General features: G+C 41.7%; 1 protein-coding gene across 1 annotated transcript; it reads left to right on the top strand.

Annotated features, from left to right (window-relative positions):
• The first annotated feature begins 1,989 nt into the window (after window positions 1-1,989).
• On the top strand, window positions 1,990-18,486 carry pde6c (phosphodiesterase 6C, cGMP-specific, cone, alpha prime). The gene is made up of 22 exons (XM_015963148.3): window positions 1,990-2,711; window positions 3,559-3,711; window positions 4,452-4,541; window positions 4,632-4,772; window positions 4,861-4,935; window positions 5,039-5,103; window positions 5,311-5,377; window positions 5,545-5,592; window positions 5,674-5,823; window positions 6,223-6,366; window positions 7,437-7,502; window positions 7,637-7,792; window positions 8,606-8,713; window positions 8,788-8,897; window positions 8,975-9,062; window positions 9,155-9,255; window positions 12,606-12,713; window positions 12,874-12,937; window positions 13,228-13,302; window positions 13,417-13,500; window positions 18,103-18,256; window positions 18,347-18,486. The coding sequence occupies exons 1-22, from the start codon at window positions 2,244-2,246 to the stop codon at window positions 18,388-18,390; spliced, it is 2,559 nt and encodes an 852-aa protein (XP_015818634.1). The 5' UTR covers window positions 1,990-2,243; the 3' UTR covers window positions 18,391-18,486.
• The last annotated feature ends 6,441 nt before the right edge of the window (window positions 18,487-24,927 follow it).

The raw sequence follows: 24,927 nt of genomic DNA, 5'->3' as shown, positions 1-24,927 counted from the left end.
GGGACGATCTGAGGTACTCATATTTCAACATATAAAATGTAATTGTTTCAAAATAAAATGCTTTTATTTTCCAAAACATTTGTTAGCTTCTGTGCGGGCCAGTATGACCTGAATGATTCATAAATCAGCACCAGCCTGTGACCCAGTGCTTGAGTACTTCTACACATTATGAAAGGAAGAAGATCCTGTTGAATGTAATAAATAAAAAGATCCTAAAACAAAGCAGAACTTCCCAGAGAAACTAACGATGAACAAGCACTGACTACTTCACTACAGACCGACTAGATCCCCTTTCTTCCTTCAGAAATGTCTTAATTCTTCTGATCATAGATTAAACAAAGTGTTTTCCATTCATCAGAGGTTCTGTATCAACATTACATCATCTCACGGTTACATCCATGACGTGAATCTCCCGAATATCCAAAAGGTTCTGGACTGAGATTTGGTTCCTGTGGACTCATAGGCATGTTCTAGAAACCAGCTAGAGATGATATGGGCTTTGTGATATGAAGCATTATCCTACTGGAAGTAGCATCAGAAGATGGGCCCATGTGGTCATAAAGGGATGGACATGGTCAGCATAAATATTCAGGTAGGCTGCAATGTTTAAAGGGACACGTTGCAACTTTTTTATATTTTTAAATCATTTTCTTGATCCAGTAAATGCTAAAATGACCCTTTACAGGATTAATGAAATGCCATCCAACCCCTATTGCCCCCTGTGGCCATATTCTACTTGCAACCTCAGACTGGCGGGCTGCTCAGTTGGGACTTAGAAGAAATTGAGCTGACATACGCTTCCAGCATGTTTCCTGCATGTTTTAGATCATGAACACAGCTGACATGTTTAATTGAATGATGAATCACTCCTGTAGACACTAATGAAGGCTGGGGAGACATTTCAGCTGTTAGATTAAGGTGTTAATAAGATAAACGCACAACATGGAGGTTTTGCTTTCGGTTCTACAAACAGACACTAGGGGGTGCTAAAAGCAAGCCAAAACTGCATAGTTCCCTTTAAACCGGGCTCAGGTCGTACTACCAGGTCCAAGGTGGACAAAGAAACCTCCCCACCCCAATACACCACCAGAGACAGCCTTAACCATTGGCACAAGGCTGATGGATCCATGCTTTTATGTTGCTGACACTGGATTCTGACCCAACCATCTGAAATCCAGGCTCATCAGACCAGAAAAGGTGTTTCCAGTCTCTCATGTTCCAGTTCTGGTGATCCTGTGTGAATTTTAGCCAGTTTCCTGCTCTGACAGAGGTCGTCATCTCCAACCCTTCTTTCCATTTTCCTCTGATGTCTGATTTCAACAAACCTTCGCTTTTTCAAAAAAAGGTTCTCTAAACTCTTTTTTTGGGGGGGTTTGAGCAAAAATCTGAGTGGATCAGCAGTTTCTGAAATGTCCCAGACCTCTTACACCCCCATTCTTCTTTATTCTGAGGCTCAGTCTGAAATTCAGCAGGTCACCTTCACCATGTAGATGTCTGAATGCACTGAGTTGCTGTCATGTGATTGGCTCATTAGATATCTGTGTTAACAAAGACTTAAACAGGTGTACCATGTGTAAGTATGGCTTAGTGAGTGATTACAACACAATGTAAAATCCTCTACAAAAAGGCTCAAAATTAACCCAAAACCACCAAAACTACAACTGGACCATACTGGACCCAGCTGTGTTTCCTGATATAGTTGTCTTTATATTTAGTGACCTTTAAAAGTGAGTTTGCATATAAACTTTCTGAAGAAGAAGCTGCTGGTAGGACATGAATCTGTGCCATTTCCTCTTTTTGACCCTCTGCCCATCATTGTCAATAAAGTGTTGATTACATCCTGGCTGGATGTGTCTCAGGTGTCCAAACAGGAATCCAACCTGCCAACATCTCATTCTCCATCAGCTGGCCAGGATTGCCCCATGTGAAATGATCAGCGTTGGGATTTGCAGGTTAAGGACGCTTTAAGAAGGGGTTTTAATGTCCTGACGTCAGGGTAATTAGCAGCCGCTTTGATCCTTTCAGCCTCTAAGCCGCATTCTGCACTGTCCTGTCTGTCGGTGGACACGGGATGTGTCCACGGAGGAGGATGCATGTCCATTCAAAGGGACGCTAACATATTCATCCCACTTCGAAGGAAAGAACATCTAACTTCATCTTTAGTTTTTACCTCTTTTTCCAGCAAGTGATGCTTTAGTGGAACGAAGACACAAATAAGAGGACACTTTATTTTCCACATCAAAATGGCAGACAAGGATAGCGTGGAGAAATATTTGGAGAACAACCCACAATTCGCCAAAGAGTACTTTGATAAGAAATTGCGTGCGGAAGCTCTGTCCGCCGCCTTCGCTGGACAGCTTGATATCAAAGACACCGCTTCGTTCAAGGATGTTAACTCAGTGCAAGAGGCTGCAATCATCTTTGAGCTGGTCCAGGAGCTGCAGAACTCAGGGAACATGGAAAAAAGCCTTCACAAGGTGTTGCAGAGGCTTGCATTGATTTTACAGGCTGACAGGGTCAGCTATTTCATGTGCCGCTCCAGAAACGGAGTCCCTGAGCTCGCCACCTGCCTCTTTGACGTGACCCCGACGTCCAAATATGAGACCAACTTGGTAAACCCACAGAGTGAAATTGTTTTCCCCACCGACATGGGCGTGGTCGGTCACACAGTCACCTCCAAAAAGCCACAGAATGTTCCAGACGTGACAAAGGTGAGAGGTTACAGAGTTTAAAACCTTTTTCAGATTGACGTAAAGTCAAATATGTCAGAAATATGACTGAAGATTTGTAATTGTTATCTTTAGGACTTTTCTTTTATAGTTATGTCTAGAAATATCAAAATTATTACTTCGAAATTTTCAATGAAAATTACTTTGAATCTATTAATGTTTTACTTGTGACTTTTTATCTCCATGAGTATCTATAATGGTCCAAATTATAACTTTTCTTTATGACTTTCAGAGCCCAAAAATGTGACAGTTTTACATTTTTGTCCTTTTAAATGGTGCAAACGAGCTTCCATACACAGCTGAACAAAAACCATGGCTGTTCCAGCTGAACTCTGTCATATAGTCTAAAATGTTCCTTGTTTATGAAAAAGCTAAGCAGGTTTTAGCAAAGCCATGTTTATTTACAGCAGATCTGGTAAATACTGTGTATTTTGGGCCTGACTATTTATTTGTAGCCTAGCTTATGTAACGGGATTCCTGTGACTGGCTTTGAAAGTAAATTTAGTTGAGCTAAAGCAATGGTAGATTTTTCTATTTTCACACTTTGGCTCTTATTTAAATGGAAATATATTTTAGAATAAAACAATTTCCTATGTCTTTGTAAAGGTTTGCTTAACATCACATTGTTTGTCTTGTATCTGTAAATACCTCTAGACTACTACTGATTCTAATTATTGATCCAACTCAATTACTGATTTAACTTTGCCCCCAAACATGGGATCAGGTTTAGCAGGCGAATAAAGGCATAAACGTTGGTCAGGATGTCATTTTTGTATTTGGAAAATTCTAATTCCAATTTCCAATTTCTCCTCCCTTTTGCTCCATCCAGAACTCAAAGTTCTGTGACTTTGTGGACAAACAGACTGGATACAAAACCAAGTGCTTGATGACTTTCCCTGTTGTTGCTGACAAAGATTGTCTCGGAGTTGTCATGGCGCTTAACAAAATAGGAGCAGATTCCTTCTCTGCACAGGATGAGAAGGTAAGAGTCGACTCTAGCTGGTCCGTTTGGCTTAAAGAAGTCAAACGAGCAGATACCCAGAAACCTGAAACTGTTTAAAACCTCACCTTATCCTGCAACATTCATCCATGGTGGAAAAGAACTCTCAGCTCGGCCTGAATACAGATTATTTCAGTGATTGCATCCCACCAGTAGAGCACAAAGCCCTGTCATTACAGCAGAAGAAGCCAATCAGACTCGACTGGCTTGGTGGTTTGGTGGCTTTTTAGCATTCAACCTTTAAAATAGAAAAAACAAACTAAATAGAACTGAGTTCTCTTAGCAGCTTCTATCAGAACACATTCAGAACTGCCTCTGGAGCCACAACAATCACACCGAGGCCCAATTCCATCTAGAATAGACTGGGTCAGATGGAAATGATGTTTCTACAGACTTCTGCTTCTGACACATCTGAGGAGAGGGCTGGTGTTGACTTAAGATTATGATATCATTTGATCATTATAGTTTTGTAAAAAAAAAAAAAATAAATAAAAATCCAAGAATTTAGGAAAACACAGCTTTTCAGTTTCTCTTGCACCCAAAAACTTTCTGAAGATCAGTGAACAATAAGATGAAATCTGCACAAAAAGAAAGATAATCTTAAGGATTTTTGAAAATGTTTTCCCATCTAAATCTGCTCATACTTAAGCAGCAGAGTAACATTTTGTTGTATCTTCACCATATTTGTGTTTCACTGTGTTGTGACTTGTTTTGGTCCATAGCTCTTCCATAAATACATGACTTTTGCCCAAGTCATCGCCCTGCAGAATCACACAGCCTACATGTTCAACGTGGAGTCCAGGAGGAGCCAGGTGACCTGAAAAGAGGATTTTCACAAAGCCCCCCTGAGTAGAATTAGACTATTTCACTGGAAATACATGAAGGATTGTTTCTGACCTCAGGTGCTGCTCTGGTCTGCCAGTAAAGTGTTTGAGGAGTTAACGGACATCGAGCGACAGTTCCACAAAGCGCTCTACACTGTGAGGACCTACCTGGTATGTGAGCGTTACTCAGTGGGGCTGCTGGACCTGACCAAAGAAAAGGTTGGTTTTCTTAAAATCCACTTTTCTGGAGGATAAGTTCCACAAATGTCTGCTAGCAAAGAAAACGTAAATGCGTGTCCTCCTGCAGGAATTTTATGACGAGTGGCCTGTGAAACTTGGAGACGTGGAACCTTATAAAGGACCAAAAACACCAGACGGCAGGGTGACACATCCATTATTGCTTTTTCAAATCATTCTTTTACACACCTGTCAAACATAGCTGCAAAGGATCCTTTTTTTCTAACAGGCTTTTACTTTGTTAACAGGAAGTCAACTTTTACAAGATCATTGACTACCTGCTAGAAGGCAAAGAGGAAATCAAAGTCATACCGTGAGCAATTTTCTATTAAAATGCACCTAATGGAAAAGATACATTTGAAAATACACTATAAAAAAGAATTGATGTAAAAAAGTTGCATCAAATGATTCTTTACATTTACACATTAGTTTATTTTTTATTTTAAAGTCCAAGTTATTTAACAATGACAGATTAACTTTCAAACTAGCTGTTATTTTTGTTTCTTTCCTGCTTCTTCAGGGCTCCTCCTGCAGATCACTGGGCTCTGGTTAGCGGATTGCCAACTTATGTTGCAGAAAATGGTTTTGTAAGTGGCCCTTATGGTTTGAATTTCTAGAATTTAAATAAGATGTTATAAATGTAGTTACCAGAGTGAATCCTGGTGGTTTTTCTCCATATAAATCGAATAGTGACCGTAACATCAACCCTTTTTTAACAATATTATACTGCAATTATTTATGTGACTGCCTGCAGATCTGCAACATGATGAACGTTGCTGCAGACGACTACTTCACTTTCCAGGTATTCAGCTCTTTTGATGACACTGATTTCTTAAAGAAAAGATTGAGTCTTCGTTTTAGGCATGTTGTTGTGCTTTAACAGAAAGAGCCTGTGGATGAGACTGGTTTCGTCATCAAAAATGTTCTGTCACTGCCCATCGTCAACAAGAAAGAAGAGATTGTGGGCATCGCCACTTTCTTCAACAGGAAAGACGGGAAACCATTCGATGAATATGATGAACAGATCACGGAGGTTAGGATTGTGTTTGTTGGGAAACAGTGTGGTTGCACGCTGAGAGACAAATGGTGGATGATGTTTAAGCTCATAAACTAGATGCATTAAATTAAAAATCGACAGCAGGTTAACTTGTTCTGCCAACCTGATATAATATTATTACCCATCATGAAAACAGCTTTGAGACAATGGTTGTTACAGCTTTTGACCTGAAGTGTGATGCACACATCCCTGTTTGTAAGATTTTAAAAATGCAACTCCATCATTTCTCAGCGTGAGATTATCTTAGTTAAAATATTTTACAAGGGCAGTGTGCTTTTCTTCAAGGCATACTGATCCTTCTTTTTATTTCAACACTTTTTCTTGTCTGACGTGTGTCTTTCTCTCACTCCTTTGACCTCTCCTTGTCTGCACCAGGCTCTGACACAGTTCCTGGGCTGGTCATGGCTGAACTGTGATACTTATGACAGGCTGAACCGAATGGAGTGGAGGAAAGAGATTGCCCAGGAGATGCTCATGTGCCAGACCAAATGCACCCCAGATGAAATGCAATCCATTCTGGTCAGTTGGAATGTGGGATTTGTCCTCATCAGCACATTCTCTGTTTTTCTTTATTTTAACTAAAGCTGTCATATTTAGCAATCCTTTGTGAGTGGTGTTATTTTCTAGCCTGGCCTGCCAGACTCCATCCATTCATCCATCCATTTTCTGAACCCGCTTGTCCATGTAGGGTCGCGGGGGGGTTGCTGGTGCCCATCTCCAGTGGACAATGGGCAATCAGGCAGGGTCCATCGCAGGGCAACACAGAGACATACAGGACAAACAATCATGCACACACACACTCACACCTAAGGACAATTTAGACAGACCAATTAACCTAACAGTCATGTTTTAGAACTGTGGGAGGAAGCCGGAGTACCCGGAGAGAACCCATGCATGCACAGGGAGAACATGCAAACTCCATGCAGAAAGATCCCAGGCTGGGAAGCGAACCCAGGACCTTCTTGCTACAAGGCAACAGCTCTAACCACTGTGCCACTGCGCAGCCTGCCAGACTCGTCCTCTGTTTAATTCTGCACAGAGAAAGAGTCTGGTAACTCACAGGCAGAGCGGCACATGAGGGGCGGGACTAGGCAGCTCAAAAATAACCAATCAGAAAAAAGACAGAAATGCCGACTGTACAGCACAACGCTGTAGATTTTTTATTTATTTATTTTTTGCTGTAGTCCAAAATGGCGTCTGGTAACAGCGCAAACATCTTTCTTTAGAAGAAATGCTTTTAGCACTTCTACTTGTTTTAAAGTCATTTAGAACAAAGAAATGAGCTGCAAAGAACTTCGCTTCAGTCGCCATGTTTATGACAAACTCGGCATTGTGGTGTGACGTACGCTACTCAGCGCTGATTGGCTCGGTTAGAATTCTCAGGGGGTGGGGTTGTTTGAGTAGGAGAGTTCCCAGACCCTTCCTCTGTGCAGAATTAAACAGAGGAGGAGTCTGGCAGGCCAGGCTTGTTGATTGCACGCTGCATCCGACTTGGCAACCAATTTAAAAAATATGACACTCTTGCCTCAAGTTTGAAGATGTGTTAATTATTAATGGAATAAAATTATTCTTTTCTGATTTAATACCAGAACACAAAGGAGAAGTTTGATGCCGAACCTGAAGACTGTGACCAGAAAGAGATGTACAAACTGTTGGTACGCATCCTCACAAAATACTGGAAAAATGTTTTTTTTAATAACAAAATAGAAAAAAAAACTCTTCTTGTAATCATCTGTGTTCTTTAAGTGAGGACTGAGTCACCAATGGCCTTTTGCTCATTTTTGTTCAGAGAGCAAACTGCCCAGCAGCAGACAACGTGGACGGAGAGAATCTGTACTCGTTCGGCTTCAGTGACTTCCCCGTTACGGAGTTTGGCCTCATTAAAGCCGGCATCCGCATATTCTTTGAGCTTGGAGTTGTTGAAAAGTTTAAAGTTCCCGCAGAGGTGAGTCACGGTCGCCTGTCAGTTGTTTCAGAGGAGCATCTCTAACAAGGTGCTTAAAGGTGCCTTTGGTGGGGGTGGGGGGATTCCTACCATGCACTGCGATATGAATGTGTGAATTGGGTTCATTATTCTTCAGCTCCTTTCATCTGAGATCTTTTGGGGTTTTGTTTGTTTATTGGAGAACAGTTGTGCTCCTGTGACTGTTTTTCTTTGCTGGCTTTAGGTTGAACTTTGGAACAAAGAGTCTCTATCAGCTGAAAGAGCCAGTAACTCTTTTTTTTCATATAATGTGTGAATTTAAACTGAAAGAAAAGCTGACTGCAGATGCAGAAAATTTAGGTCGTTTTACTTTTGAAACAAAGACAGTTCTTTTTCAGTGTTCCATAAAAACGGGCAGTTTCCTTAAGCTCTGAAATGATGTCATTTCTATCCTCATCGTTTCTCCAGAAGGCTGCATTGTGGCACAGTTAGCAACACCGTTGCCTTATAGCAAGAAAGTCACAGGTTTGAATCCCGGCTGCAGCCCCTCAGTGTGGCGTTAGCAAATTCTCCCTATGGATGTGGGTTTCCTCCCATACACCAAATACATGCATGTCAGTTTAATCGGAAACCCTAAACTGTCCCAAAGTTTGAATGAATGTGTGGTTGTTTGTGTCCACGTGATGGACTGAAGACCTGACCAGGGTGTCCCCACTTCTCCCTTGATGATTGCTGAAAATAGATGCCAGCCCTCTGCAACTCTGCTGAGGGAAAGCAGTTCAGAAGAGTGAATTAATTTGTGTTTCTTTGAATTATCTCCCTTTTCTCTTGCAGACACTGACCAGGTGGATGTACACTGTGAGGAAGGGTTACCGTGCCATCACCTACCATAACTGGAGGCATGGTTTCAACGTAGGCCACACCATGTTCTGCCTACTGCAGGTAGTAGCCCCTTCATCACAGACTAATGCGGTACCTGCATCTGTCATACTAATTCATCATTCCCTGCCTTGTAGACAGGGAAGCTGAGGAAGTACTACTCTGATCTTGATGCCTTCGCCATGGTGGCTGCAGCTTTCTGCCATGATATCGACCACAGAGGAACCAACAACCTCTACCAGACAAAGCAAGTCAAAATACTTCATCTAATCGTGACAGGAAAGGGGTTTACTTATCTACATCGTGTATCGTTATAATCTGCAGGAGTGCATCTCCTCTGGCTAAACTTCATGGTTCTTCCATCATGGAGAGGCACCATTTGGAATACAGCAAGACGCTCATGGGAGAAGAGGTGGAGCTTACTCAAATATAAAAAAAAAACAATATCAGACAAAAACATTTACAAATTTCTCAACCTGACCTGTGATTTGTTGTCTCATGCAGAGCTTGAACATCTTCTGCAACCTCCAGAAGCGACAGTTTGAGACTGTGCAACATCTGTTTGACGTTTGCATCATTGCCACCGATTTGGCGCTTTACTTCAAGTAGGTTTTCTTCAGAAGGATTTTCTAATGCTTAAAGTTTTACATTGATTATTATTTTTCATCCATTCATCCATTTTTGTCCGCTTATCTGGGGTCGGGTCATGTGGGCATTAGTCTAAGCAGAGAGGCCCAGACTCCCCCCCCCCCTCCCCCCAGCCATTGGGCCAGCTCCTCTGGGGGAATCACAAGGCGTTCCCTGGCCAGCTGAGAGACATAAGGCGTGTTTTACATTGTTGAGACTTCAGGGTGAATTCTAGGAAGGGGAAACTAACAGAGATACGATGGCTCGGTCCTCTCAGCTGTTGTGTCGCCCTTCAAATTCAGCCCATTGACGACTTTGCACAGACATTAGCATTTCGCAACTGCTTCAGCAGGAAGCGATGTCACTGATTGGCGCCAAAAAGCATCCACAGTAACATTAATAATATCAAAAGTTTTATTCTGTTAGAGAATATCATAATTTAATCAATTTGGAGCAGGAGAGCATCTGTGTGATGTAATGTGGCGTTCAATGGCCAGAAAAAGCTCCATTTATTACAGCACTCTGTTAGACAACAAGCCCTGTGAATTACATTGTTGTGGGGGAATCCCGCCATGTTTTCCGGTGTTGAGTGCTGCGCAATCTGTGCTTATTTTCTTTTTCTTCCCTTCTGCTTCACAAGCAACACTTCTAAATGTACTGATACTGGTTGTTTTGGACAATATCTGCATGAGTTAAACAAAAGTTCAGCTCAGCAACTCCACCAGGCCATTTTGAGTACCTACTCCTGATCAGGTACTCTGAAAGTTCCTGAAAATAACCCAGAAAATGGTTATTTGGCCTGCCAGGACAAATGGAGACATGCAAATGCATGGACGTTCCTGTAAATTTACCCTGAAGTTCAGACAATGGAAGCGCACCTATAGTCCCTCCAGCATGTCCAAGGGCCTTCCCTTGAGCCTCCTCCCAGTTAGATGTGCCCAGAAAACCTCATCAGAGTGGCGTCCATGAGGCGTTCGAAAACCGGGCGTACACTGTGTGTCTTTCTCACTCATAGCATACAGCTCCATCTGAAACTGTATGACTTCCACGCAGAGCAAAGCTCACGAGTCATGTTCTCACACTGTATGACCCACTTCTCAAATGCAACCTGACTGCTCACACTGTACATCTGATAGCAACACGCCGGTCCTGGATATGTTTTAAGATTAGTAGTTTTAACACAACATGTTAGACCTTTGAGTCCGAAGACCTGGAAGACCTGGAGACAGTTGTGCTGTTATGTCATTTGTCCTTCAAGCTTGCCGTAGAAGGACATGCATGGGTTCTGTGGGGATTGGAGAAGGAAAACGAAACAAAGAAAGCAAAAAACGTCTTGGGATCCATTTTATTTAACACAGAAAACTCGCTTTCTGGACAATCCTTATCATTGTGTGTTGAGTAAAGTGAAAAAATAAAAGAAAACGTGTTGACACAGAAATCCCTGTGGAGCCAGGTTGGTGCATGTGCTGTGTGAGCAGTTCTGGTACTTTTGGGTCGCAGCACTACTTCAACAGTTCGATAACCTCACAAGAGATGAGCAAAATATCTAACATGTTTGATATTCATGCAACCGTCCGATTGCTGATCAAGAGCTGGTTGTGAGGTGTTAAAAACCTCTCGTTACCTCGTGTATACTACACAACACATGGCGCTAAACTCACCCCAACCTCAAAGATTCTCAATGACAGGAAAATCAGCTAAAAACAATCAAAAAATTGCACAGTGTACACCCGAGCCACCTCAACTGGCTCATCTTGATGTGGAGGGGCAGCTGATCTACTCCAAGCCCCTCCCGGATGACCAAGCTTATCACCATATTTCTAACGGAGAGCCCAGACACCCTGCGGAGAAAACTCATTACAGCCGCTTGTATCTCATTCTTTTGGTCACTACCCAAAGCTCGTGAACATAGATGAGGGTAGGAATGTAGACTGACCGGTTAATTGAGAGCTTCGCCTTTCATTTCAGGAGAGACTGGTACAATGCTTACAGGTTACCTCATACTGTTTACTAATCGCTTTATGTTATTTTAGTGAGGAGTAAAACTCACGGCAGGGAAAACCACCAGCTGCACTTCGATGAACTGTTTTTGGCTGAGCAGTGCTTTTGGAAAAAATGGCTTAAGGGTATAGGGCTGATTAGGTGTTCCACAGCCAGGATGATGACAACATTGCTCCTCCTGGATCCAAGTTTCGACAATCCAATGGACCAGTCTCTCCAGAAACCCTAAACAGACTTTACTACGGAGGCTCAGGCGTGTGTTCCCCATGTAGTTGGAACATACCCTGTGGTCTCCATTTTTAAATCCAGTGGAATTGCCTCGGATTTCTACGTGATTTTGCAGGACCACGTGCACCAATAGAGGCTCCCGAGTAGAGGTCAGCAGCACATCATTCCCACATTAACAGTGTTGGTAGCGCACTGCTAGTTTTCCCCTCCCGAGGCGCTGGATGGTGGACCATAGTGGAGAATCCCTCAAGCGTTCCCAGCAGACCCTCACAATTTGTTTAGGCCTGCCAGGTCTGACAGGCATCCTCCCCCACCATCAAACCCAACTCACCACCAGGTAGTGGTCAGTTGACAGCTCCGCCCCTCTCTTCACCTGAGTATCCAAGACATGCGGCTGCAGATCAGATGACACAACAGCAAAGTCGATCGTCGAGCTGCAGTCTAAGGGATCCTTGTGCTAAGAGCACATATGGACACCTTTATGCTTGAACATGGTGTTCATTATGGACAATCCATGATGAGCACAGAATTCCAATAACAAAACACTGCTCGAATTTAAATCGGAGGGCTACTCCTCCCATACACCTCTTCAGGTCTCACTGTCGTTACTCAAGTGAGCATTGAAGTCATCCAGCAGAACGAGGGAGTCACCGGAAGGAGTACTCTCCTGGCTCCAGAGGGGGGCCCTGGTGACCCTCGTCTGGGCAAGGGCAAGGAAACACCGTTTCCTTTTATATTTTGCTTCATAGGGGGTCTATGGGCTGCACTTTGTTTGATCCCTCACCTAGGACCTGTTCGCCATGGGTCACCCTACCAGAGGCATAAAGTCTCAGACAACTTAGCTCCTAGGATCATTTGGACACTCAAACCCCTCCACCACGAGAAGGTGGCAGCCCAGAATAATGTTTTCTGAAAAAAAAAAGTAAATTATATAAAGCATTTGACGTTTAATTGAGGAATAACTAAAGAAACAGGTAATAAAACAAAATAACTACAGTCTTTCGTGAATTTGTTGACTGCTTTTAGGTTTTGTGGATTCAGTCAAGATTTTCCACTGGTTTAGACAAATTTTTTATGTCCTCTGTTTATCCACATGCAGAAAGAGAACGATGTTCCAGAATATTGTTAATGCCACAGAGCCGATGACAGATGAAAAGGAGGCCACAGCTTACATTTCCAACAACCCCATCAGGAAGGAGATCATCATGTACGTAGCTGAATTAGACAGATTATCAACTGTTTAGTAAAATAAAGTCTTTCCAGTTTCCTTGTGGGAAGATTTCTCACAAAGCAGGACCTTAACTCATTAGCATCGTGAGCAGTGTGGCGTCTTCCCCTTTGACTGACTGACAGTTTCTCTCCTCCAGGGCCATGATGATGACAGGCTGTGACTTGTCAGCCATCACCAAACCTTGGGAGGTACAGAGCAAGGTGAGTGGGTGGAAGGTTTACAAGAAAATAAAGCATTTACTGTGTAAGTTCTAAACCTGAATGTGCTCTTCCCCCTATTAGAATACGTTCAGTCTGTGCTTTACTAAATTTATGTACAAGAGTGATTTCTTTTGTTTGTTTCACTTCACAAAATAGCAAATTTCATATTTATGGATGAAAATACCGCTTTAAAAAGGCTGAAAACAACTTCTGGACTGAGATACGTTTATTTCCTTTTCTCGCCACTCGTGTGCAATTATTCGATCCCTCTTGTGCTATTTTGGTTCCAGGTGGCTCTGATGGTTGCAGCTGAATTCTGGGAACAGGGTGATTTGGAAAGAAATGTCCTGGACCAGCAGCCAATTGTAAGAGCACCACTCCTCCAGTGTATTCTTTATTTATTACATTCACATTAGTTTATAGGTTCCACAGAACTCTTGTTTACAAGAAAACCTCTCCTGTGTGTGTGTCTCTCTCAGCCCATGATGGACCGAAACTGTGCAGAACAGCTACCCAAGATGCAGTGCGGTTTCATTGACTTTGTGTGCTCATTTGTGTACAAGGTATCTTCCTTTTATGCACACCTTCTATTAGTTCCTGCATTATTTCAGATGTGACGTTTTTGCCTGGGAATGTTAGCGAACATTCTCACGAACCACCCGGGAGTAATGATTGGACATTCATCTTCAACTGGTTAGCTTTTGGAGTTAGTCAAGTGCAAGATGACAGCCAAAGTATATTAACAATCACAAACATTAACATATCTATAACCGAGTCAGCTTTACCTAAAGGTGAGGTAGTCAAGTCATTCCCATCACAAACTTCAACAGATTACATTAGATTTTTTGAAACTGCACAAGGTGGCTCTTAACTTTACTTTTGAAATTTTGACGGCGCAATATTTATCCTTAAAGCGGAGGTTCCATGAGAAACTCTATAATGCTTTTATGAAATAATATCGGTCACGCTGAGTTTCACATGCAGGATGAACATGAAAATAGTCTTCTACCCCAGTTCCTGCATTAGCTGCCGAAAGGATGTAGACGGGAAAATGCTTGAGTCAAAACGCTAGTGTCTTCTTCATCACTCTATAAATTAGCATTCATGGACTCACCCACCTTGACTTGCAACTGTGGAGGACTGTGTTGATTTAGCATCCAGGAGACAGCAGGGTGTGTCTCCTCTCGGCTAGTAGAAGCTAACCGTTAGCATTAGCAACTCCACAACACGGCAGAACACTTTCAGGTTTGTGTTATTTTTTGAGGTAACACATCAACAAATTATTTTTTCTTACCCAAGAAGCTCCAAGAAGAGCAAAGGAAGGCGGCGGAAGAGTAGTGTTGCTTTTATCCAGTCAGAGGGAAGATGGTTGCATATGGTTGCATCTCATGAATCTTAATGAGCAAGACTTCAAATCCTGCAGTTTCCTGCCTCAGACTCCTCCAAATAGTTCTACTTCCTGAAATAAGAGCGCCAGAGCTTGTTTTCCATATAAAACCTCACATGGTCCTAGCCTGGTCAGCCATGTCAATGCTTCCTTATGAGAAGCAAAGGGCCTGGTCATGCTCTATTTCAAATAACCCCATCCCCTGAAAATTCCAACTGAGCCAATCCGTGCTAATCAGCATACGCAAGGACAAAGATAGTGTCTGAAGTGGTGTTCGCTGTGGCTCTTTCCTTTGTTCTAAATAACTTGGACATGTCTTTAAAACAACAAAAGAAGAAGCGCTAAAAGCCTTTCATCTAAAGAAACATGTTTGCGCTGTTGCCAGATGCCATCTTTAACGATAGCTAAAAAACACCAGTGTTACAGTCGTCATGTCCGCCCCAGTGGTGCTCTCTGCCTTTATCCAGACTCATCCTCTGTGTAGAATAGACAGTCTGGCAGGCCAGGCTGCATTCATACTAGAGACCACAGCCGATTTAATGAAATTATGAGTGTATGCCAACTTTAACGTAATACTGGGCTAATAATTTTAATGAGAGGAGATAAAAGGAAGGCAAACAAAGGTATTTGCAGTGAACTGAAAATCCACTCACTATTCTCTTTACCTGTTCATCCTTTAGCCAAAGTTTGTTGTACCATAAACTCAGTAAAGTTATAATGCGACAGGAGGAGTATCTGGCACTCTTCCAGATGAAAAGTAAATCTGCTATCTTGTAAGACAAGGAGGAAAAAATCCCGCACATCCTTTAAGTTTTTCATATGAATGTATCAGTGATTGTGACTGTTATTCCTACACTAAACTATCCTTTTAGAGCAGTAAATACGGTACTTTTAAAGCATTTTAATAAACATACATTTTCCAGTTATAGCGGTCCCTTGTTTATCACGGGGGTTACATTGTAAATATAACACTCAATAGGCAAAATCTGTGAAGTAGCCAGCTTTATTTTTTACAATTATTATAGATGTTTAAGGCTGTAAAACCCCCTCACTACACACTATACACTTCTGTCAGACAGGCATTACATTTTTCACACATTTCTCTGTTGTTTAAACGCTCAATGCACAGTTAAAAAAAACATGCAAAGTTCTGCTAAAGGTAAGAATCGTTTTTAGGTGTATTTATTGGTTTCCCCATAGCTAATTAACAAAATGAGCCCCTTGAACTGATTTTTTGAACTGATTTATGGGCTGCCTGAATGTTTTTCCTAACAAAAACACCACTAGAACACCAAACGCTGATTATAATACGGGCATTGCAGCACCATAAAACAATAAAACAACCAGATGCAACACTCCTTGCTTTCGGTTTAGGTCTTCTGCTCCAGCGTTGCTACCGCTGTAACTTTTAAAACCAGGAGAGCCTGGATGTGTACTCACCAAGCAAAGACTTTCCAGATGGTCACATTTAATTTGTCTCTACCCAGCCACAGACTATTTCTTGCGACTGTTACCGGTGCTAGTGGTTATTGCTAGTTTGTCCAAACTGCAGCTGGCTCCAGACTCTGATTGGTTCTTTGTTGTCTAGTCCCACCTCTCCCGATTGCCGATTGGTTAGGGTTCCATTTTCTGATTGGATTTTCTTTAACATTAATTATCATTGTTGCATTTTAGTTATTGATGGAAAAAAATAATCACCCAACAGCGAAGCCGTGATGGGTGAACCGCGTTGTAGCGAAGGACTACTGTAAAGCTATTTTATTTAAAAGTGCAGATTTAACTGCAGTGAAAAAAGAAAACAAACCTGCTTTCAATCAGGTAGGCATTAAAGATTGTTAAACAGCCCGTGAGTGAAATCACCCCTCACTTGTTATGGCCTGTATTTGTATAGCGCCTTCTTAGGGTTCAACAACCCCCCCAAGACACGTCACAAAATAATCAGTCATTCACACACACATTCATACGCTGGTGAGGATGAGCTACAGGTGCTGGCCAGTAAATTAGAATATCATCAAAAGGTTGAAAATATTTCAGTAATTCCATTCAAAACGTGAAACTTGTACATTATATTCATGCAATGCACACAGACCAATGTATTTCCGATGTTTATTACGTTTAATTTTGATATTTATAGGTGACAACCAATGAAAACATCAAATCTGGTATCTCAGAAAATTAGAATATTCTAAAGGCCAATGAAAAAATGTTTGTTTCTCTAATGTTGGCCAACTGAAAAGAATGAACATGAAAAGAATGTGCATGTATAGCACTCAATACTTAGTCGGGGCTCCTTTTGCCTCAATAACTGCAGTAATGCGGCGTGGCATGGACTCGATCAGTCTGTGGCACTGCTCAGGTGTTATGAGAGCCCAGGTTGCTCTGATAGTCGTCTTCAGCTCCTCTGCATTGTTGGGTCTAGCGTATTGCATCCTCCGCTTCACAATACCCCATAGATTTTCTATGGGGTTAAGGTCAGGCGAGTTTGCTGGCCAATCAAGGACAGGGATACCATGGTCCTTGAACCAGGTGCTGGTGGTTTTGGCACTGTGTGCAGGTGCCAAGTCCTGTTGAAAGGTGAAGTCTGCATCCCCATAAAGTTGGTCAGCAGCAGGAAGCATGAAGTGCTCTAAAACTTCCTGGTAGATGGCTGCATTGACCCTGGACCTCAGGAAACAGAGTGGGCCAACACCGGCAGATGACATGGCACCCCACACCATCACTGACGGTGGAAACTTTACACTGGACCTCATGCAACGTGGATTCTGTGCTTCTCCGCTCTTCCTCCAGACTCTTTCCAAAGGAAATGCAGAACTTGCTTTCATCAGAAAACATAACTTTGGACCACTCAGCATCAGTCCAGTCCTTTTTGTCCTTGGCCCAGGCGAGACGCTTCTTGCGCTGTTTCTTGTTCAAGAGTGGCTTGACACACGGAATGCGACACCTGAATCCCATGTCTTTCATGAGTCTCCTCGTGGTGGTTCTTGAAGCGCTGACTCCAGCTGCAGTCCACTCTTTGTGGATCTCCCCCACATTTTTGAATGGGTTTGTCGTCACAATTCTCTGCAGGGTGCGGTTATCCCTAGAGCTTGTACACTTTTTTCTACCACATTTTTTCCGTCCCTTCGCCTGTCTGTTAATGTGCTTGGACACAGAGCTCTGCGAACAGCCAGCTTCTTTAGCAATCACCTTTTGTGTCTTGCCCTCCTTGTGCAAGGTGTCAATGATTGTCTTTTGGACAGCTGTTAAGTCAGAAGTCTTCCCCATGATTGTGGTGCCTTCAAAACAAGACTGAGGGACCTTTTAAAGGCCTTTGCAGGTGTTTTGAGTAAATCAGCTGATTAGAGTGGCAGCAGGTGTCTTCTATATTCAGCCTTTTCAGAATATTCTAATTTTTTGAGATACCAAATTTGGAGTTTTCATTAGTTGTCACTTATGAATATCAAATTTAAATGTAATGAACATTGGAAATACATTGGTCTGTGTGCATTGCATGAATATAATGTACAAGTTTCACGTTTTGAATGGAATTATTGAAATATTTTCAACCTTTTGATGATATTCTAATTTACTGGCCAGCACCTGTACTGTGTAGCCACAGCTGCCCTGGGGCGCATTGACAGAGTGGAGGCCTGCCGAACACTGTCGCCACCATTCCCTCCGACCTCCAGCGTTATCATGTCCTAGTCAACCTGGCTCTGTCATGCCAGAGAGTATGCAGTAAAAATCCCTGAATGTCTAATAATTGTTTGTAACAAAGACCAATTGGCTTTGTGTTCAGGAGTTCTCGAGGTTCCACAAAGAGATCCAGCCCATGTTTGACGGCCTGAACAACAACAGGGCACACTGGAACGAGCTGGCAGAGGTATACAATGCAAAGATGAAAGCTATTGAAGACCAAAAGAAGAAACTAGAAGAAGAGGAAGCCCGGAAAGGTAAAATTAAACATTTGTAATTGGCTGACTCATAATCACTGTTGAGCAGAAGCAACATATTTCTTACTTTTCTGTTTGTTTGTTTTTTAGCAAGTGGCGATGGAGGGAAATCTAAGACCTGCACCATCTGTTAGGATCCTCTACCCTGGATTAATGTGGTCTGATTAGGCCTCCTCTAGACTGCACTAGTCTTTCTGGTTTGACAAGTCATCTACAAGCCATCTTTTTTGGGATCTGGCAGTTCCTTCGGGCTCACTTTGCTGCCCTCCAGTCTGGCTCTGGTTCTGTGTACTAGCTTAGTATTTAGATTTGGATAACGGCTGCAGATCATCAAGGACGGAAGAAAAATGTATCAAGACATCTTGTTGGGACTTTGCAAAGAGAAGATGCTTGACTTTGAAGAAATGTTTGACTTTTCCTGGTTTGAACAGCTCTATGGACATTAATAAACAAAGGAAGATATTTCCTTTTAACATAGTCAATTTGTGGCATGGTTTGACATCGCGCTTCTATAAACTCATGTGAATTTTGCTGAGATGTAAACTGTCCAGGAAACACAGTTTAAAAAGGTAACACTGGAGCTCCTACCGTAGGTTGCACAATGCACTTAGCCGCTGTTTCTGTTTTAGCAGCGGCAGGGCGAAACAAAATGAAGGAATGCCAGCCTGAGGCAGAATAAAAAGTTTTTAAAAGTTGAAATATGTGAACTTCATATTTATAGCACTTGAATTAAAATTTGACCATTTAGAAAAGTGTGTTACAATTATGAATAGATTCTATCTTACCCATTGTAGATAACTCCAGGAATGGGATTTTACATCTTACATGACTGATGAGCTAACCACTAGTCTGACTCTGAACACAGCTAAGACCAAAGAGAATCCTGTCATAAAACAGCTCTAATCTATAAAATGTCACATTCCTTACAAATCTGCATTACTTGGTTCTTTTTTTAACCACAGAAAAGAAACACAGAATGAATGCACAGAAGATCCTTACAAATCTGTTTTTCATAGTTAAGATGTGCCATCTAGGCTTATTTTTCCACCATTTTCTTGTGGAAAAGTAATTTAAGAACCTTTTCACCCTCCTTAATTTTTGCATTGCACAATTATTGCAGCAAAAATGCAGGATTTAACTCAAGAATGCAGATTTTCCTGCTGCCGGTGATATTTGTGCTTGTACATAAAAATAGACTTTCATGTTAATAATCATGTGATGCAGCATTGGCGTGTAAAGGCTTATAAAATAATGTTACAGGAATTGTTGCTAGAGTTGGATGTTGGAGCTGTTTTGGGATGTGAGCACTCTGCTTTGGGCTTGGTTGTTTTTGACCTAGCCGTTAGCACATCAGTCTAGTAGGAGTTAGACTCCGTTTCTCCAAACAGAAGCGATTTAGAAAGCTTTATAAAATGGATGAGATAGAAATCACTCACCCACCTTGCACAGAAATATGCTCAGTGGGAACAAAGGCAAAAAATTCACTTAGTGTTGTGTTGGCAATGAAAAAACGAGTAGTGGTGCTTAACCAATTGCATAAGAGCATTGATCAATGGTGCGAAGGTTTATAAATGCTAATATATCAGTATACCTTTTTTGATGGAGTATTTTGTACTTGAACTGTCTCCATGAGCGGAGATCTTGAGGTTAGCTTTCAGAGGGGACGTTCTGAATCTGAACAGGTGAAGAAGATGTGAAACTTTACAACCGGCTTTGGTGAACACCTTCAAGCTGCTTTTATTGTGTAGCGTTAACCGCAGCAGTTAGCTCCAACTAACTCATGTTGACCTTCACTCATTCTTCTCATTAAACCACTTAAACATAGCTTGTCACATAGGAATACATTTTAAATGTACACTTGTTTGTAACCGAAGCATAATTCAAAGACTGTGAGAGCAACTTTTGACTCGTCTAAGAGGTGAGAGTCAAAACGGTTCAGTAGCTCTACCTCCACTCTAAGAAGCTTTAACAGGATTTGATTGACTGCCAGTGTTTAAGATCCACACAGCTTTAGACTTTAAATACCCTTCTTACAGAGGAGGTAAACGAGGCTAACTGGGTCTTATCATATGTATGTGCAGACAGCCAGAGTTGGTGAAGATGCGACTGTTGATTCATTGATCTTGTGAAGGAACAGCCAAAGTTCTCCGCTCCTCTCTCTGACCCACTTCAGTGTGAATCAATATGTTTCTTTGTCTCGAGCATTCCACTCATGCAACCCTTGAGCAGCATGGGCCGTACCTTCTGTCAGATGGGGTAAAAGCAACTTCCTGTTAAGCAACGCAGTCTTCACTAATCAATGGGACATCAACCAAAGGCTTTTAATCCAATCAGCAAGGCTTTGGGCATACGTGGAAGCTTCTTGTCTGCTGCCTGAGGTGAAGAGAGAAGCTGTTGTAATCGCTGGAGTCAAAACTGCACAGAAACTTTTAGCTCAAGTTCATTTTTAGCGATCCTTCCAGGAATTAACAGCAATGAAAAAAGTTCTGCAGCTTCTTCTTTGGATCCACAAAGTATTGGACTGTACGCTTGCTTCTCCTCATAAGGATTGTCACTGAGACACTAGAAATCTTGTCGTTTGATGTATGAAACAACTGTATGTCTAAGTCACAAGATGTAATACCTGTAAGCAAAAGTAGGAAGTCATGGAGGTGTAAAAATAAAGACTTTTTTTTCTCATTATGGAACAAGTCTCATATGCACACAGAGAAAGGGTGGTGCTTTTATCTGGAATGTTGCGCTCACGCACACGAGGAGTTGGACAGACACCGAGTATGAACTCAAAGTATCTTGGGGGCTTAGCTGCGACAGCGCTCCTTCTTAGTCATATATCGTGCAGGATCTGGGAGACTCCAAAGCTGGATGAGCCTCCGGGGAAAGAGGATCAGTGGACTGATTCTCATCCCTGCCCCATTCGGTCCTGTTCGGCGCCGCTCCCGGTCCTGATTTTTGGCATATTCTGCATGCAGTGAGCTGAAGGTTGTGGGATAACGTGTCCCTTTTTTATTAGGTTTAGGGAAAGCCAAACAGACCTAAAAGTGTTAGAGCTGCTTGGAAATTGAGGTGGGTTTCAGGCACTTTGCAAACAGATGGCTGTTACATCAGGTTGTAGTGTACATCAGGCTGCCAGAAGAGAAGAACACTGAGCTAGAGCTTATTATTAGGCCTGCGTCTCACTGGGATGATGCTGTTGGAAATTAAAATTAAAACACATGTAAAGGAGTTCCTAAATTGTTTCAAAATGTTTATAAACATTCAGTTTTCCTATGAGTCGTACTGCTTCATGGGATGACCGGGATCTGGAACGCTTCTCAAAGAAGTTTCTAAGAGTCAGAAAGTTCAACAAGTGTGACGAAAAAGAATGAAAGAAACTTTGGGAGGGCTTGGTGACTAAATTGCAAAAAAAAAAAAAAAAAAAAAAAAAAAAGAGAGGGAGAGAGAGAGAGAGAGGCATAATGTGGACACGTTGCTAAATAAAATAAATAAAATGTGCAGTACAGCCCCCATAGATCCTAGCTCGATCTTATTACAGGAAGAGAAAATGTGCATTTTTCTATATATTAAGAGAATATCCGTGGAAATAAGTATTTTATTATGACAGCCTCCACAAAACTCCATGGCTGTGCACATTTCCAGGAGAGGGGTAGAGATTCATCTGATTGGCTGTGTCTGATTTATTATCTTTGTAATATTGATACACTTTCAGATTAGTGGACAGCTCTGCTCTGAGGACACGTGAAGTCAAAACAAAACTAGATGTAACACATGAAGAATGCAGAAACTGAAGTCTCACCAGTGAGACTGGGAGTGTTGGCCACAGAACAAAAATGATCTACTGCTGATTCCTCATAGCAAACACCCTCAGATGTTTGTGTGTTTGTTGTGGTAGTAGAAAGTGACCCACTGAAGCTTAGCCAGGTGGTTTTAAATTTATGGCTGCTCAGTGTACATCCACCAGGAAGCTTAGAGTCCCAGATCTGGCTGGGCACAAAACTTTAAATCGTTTTGTGTGATGTGAGATGAAGACATATCTCCCTAGAAATGTGTTGGGGCTTGTGCACACATGTGAAGGCAAGGCTTTTCTATAAGAAAGCAGATGTTGACAATTAAGGTGATTGATTGCCTGTCCAGGGACTGAAATGTCCCAGGTCTTTACTCCAAAACAACACAATTTTACTGCCACAGCCACCTGTTGGCTTGTGTTGCAGTAAATCATGCAGAGAAAGTGGGAGTGAAAGCAAAGCAGGAAGAGGGGACATAAGATCGTGTCTTTATTTAAGGCAGGCTCTATAATCTCTAACCAGTCTTACATGCTGGTTTCCATTTTTACATGTCAGCAAACGCAGCGCTTCAATCTGCCTCCAGACTCAGGGAAGTCTCAAGCTATGGCTTGTTTTTCAAACACAAATTAAGTGAGAATTTAAATATTTTCTTCGTTATACCACTTATTTCTACTTTAATCAGTATAAGCTTTAGAAAGATGACCAGAGATTATAGTTAATAAATGAAATGAGGTCCTAGTTTGAAAAGTTATAAACTACTGAATTTTGAATTAACGGCATAAAACTTGCAAAGAAAAAAAAATTAAATGTAATGATTTGTTTTTTTAAACTAATGTCTATTCATAAAATAAATACCTAAAATGTACAGAAAACACTAATATTTATTAATTTAAAAAAACTAATATTTGTCAGCATAACTCCAAAATCAACAAGCCACATGCCAAAGACATTTAAAATATTATTCAAAATGTCTTGAATACCTTGTTTTTGTGGTTTAACCATGCTGAGGACATCAAATATTTGAATCTTCAGAATACTCAACTGTAGTCATCTGTTGGATGAGTCTGTGGCTCTGGATCTTTGGAACAAGATTTAAAACAAGTTTTGCCTGAACTTTCTCCAGAATAGTTATCCCAACAGGTCTGAAGCCATGATGATGGAGAACTGAGAAACCAGGTATTAAATGTTTGCATGATTAGTCCGTTATTTAAAACAAGGAAGCAAGAGAGATCTCTACACTTCCAATAACCTCTGGTTTATCTGATTGGTCAGCTCTAAAGGCCTGGATTTTGTGCCACCATTTAACTGCAGTTCTTTTTATATGTTTTGTTGTGATATTTTTAAATGGGTCTAAAGTGTAAAATAGAGTTATTTAAATGTGTTTTACTTGTTTTCCTGGATGGATGATCTGCAGAAAACAGTTCTGATAAGCAACAGAACAGCTTCCAATCACTGTTAGGTCAGAAACTGTCACACTGGTAATAAAAACCAGTTCAAGATGTTCGATTTTTTACAAGTTACAACATTTAGGGTAGCAGAGATAACAGGTCCATAAGCTAACCCCAGTCCCTCTCCAGACTTTCCAGCTCCTTCTAGGACTCAAAAGTTTTTGCCGGCTTGAGTTCTGGTTCTGACCCAGTCTCCTCCAAGTGGAATGTGCCCAAAACTTTCCAGAGGAGTGCTTCTAACTGAATGCCCCACCCAGCTCTGCTGATGGTACGCCCCAGCTTATATCTAAGGTTGAAGTGGCCACCCTACTGAGGAAGCTCATTTCAGCCAGTTTGATTGAGAATCTAGTTTTTGAAGTCAAAATCCAAATGTCATGACCATGGGTAAGGGTTGAAGCGTCAACAAACCAGAAAATCAAGAGTCAGTAACAGAGTGGAGCAATGCCCTCATTAGTGCAGACTACGCCCTGATCCATCCACTCTGCCGTCACTCATGAACACCACATACTTGAACTCAAGTCCAAAATTGAATTAAAAACAAAACACACAAAGATACACATCATAAAATACATAAAACTAAGACTCTGATGCTGTGTTAAAAGCCAAAGCATAAAAATGGGTTCTGAAGAGAGATTTAAAACAAGGCAGAGAAGATGACAGCCTCCTGGTCCATTGTCTTCACCAGGGCAAAAGCCACAGTTTCGTCTCAATCTGGACATGAAAGCGGCTTGTACTGTAACCCACTAGCTCCCTTCTAACCAGCAGCATTGCAGATGGGAAAGGGAGCAACAGCCTTCCAAGCCCTTGGTCCCGCAAAGTCACGAGCAAGTAGAAAGACAGTTACAAGTTTCCAAAAAGGTCAGTGGTTTATGTTCTGTCCGGTTTACGTCGGCTATTGGAGTTTCACAGGAAATGACGTAGGTTATCTACATGTGATTTATATTTCGAAAGTGTCTGGAAGTTTTTCACTGCTTTGACGTGTTTTGGAAGCGTAGCGCGTAAAAAATAGACTTGAAACGTAATGAAAGCATTCTTTTTGCTTCATATCCAAAACGTTACGCTTTGCTGCCAGTGGAAAAGAACACATCCTGTATAACGGCAGCAAAGTACATTTTGTGATGCTTTCACATCCGGTGGAGAGGAGGCTTGAGAGTCAAGACAAATACAACAAATCCCCTTGAGCATTGGATATGACTTTTTGATGATGCTGGGACCAAATTAAAAGTTAAAGAACCCCAGAAGTGACCATCCTCTCCACTGACGCACTAAAATATTACAAAGACATTTTATTCTGAATCAAAGCTGGGATGTAAGCCGGCGTTCCCTCATCCCTAGAGCAATACTTGCCTAGAATAACTTTCAATTATTCTTAACCGTGACAGCAGAGAGACTCACACACAGACAATGCCAGATATGTAAACAGAAGACTGACAGGCAGAGG

The sequence above is a fragment of the Nothobranchius furzeri genome, chromosome 16 (genome assembly GCF_043380555.1).
Source record: "Nothobranchius furzeri strain GRZ-AD chromosome 16, NfurGRZ-RIMD1, whole genome shotgun sequence".
NCBI lineage: Eukaryota > Metazoa > Chordata > Actinopteri > Cyprinodontiformes > Nothobranchiidae > Nothobranchius > Nothobranchius furzeri.
Note: the sequence above shows the minus strand (reverse complement) of the source record. Positions and strands in the feature narration are given on the sequence as shown.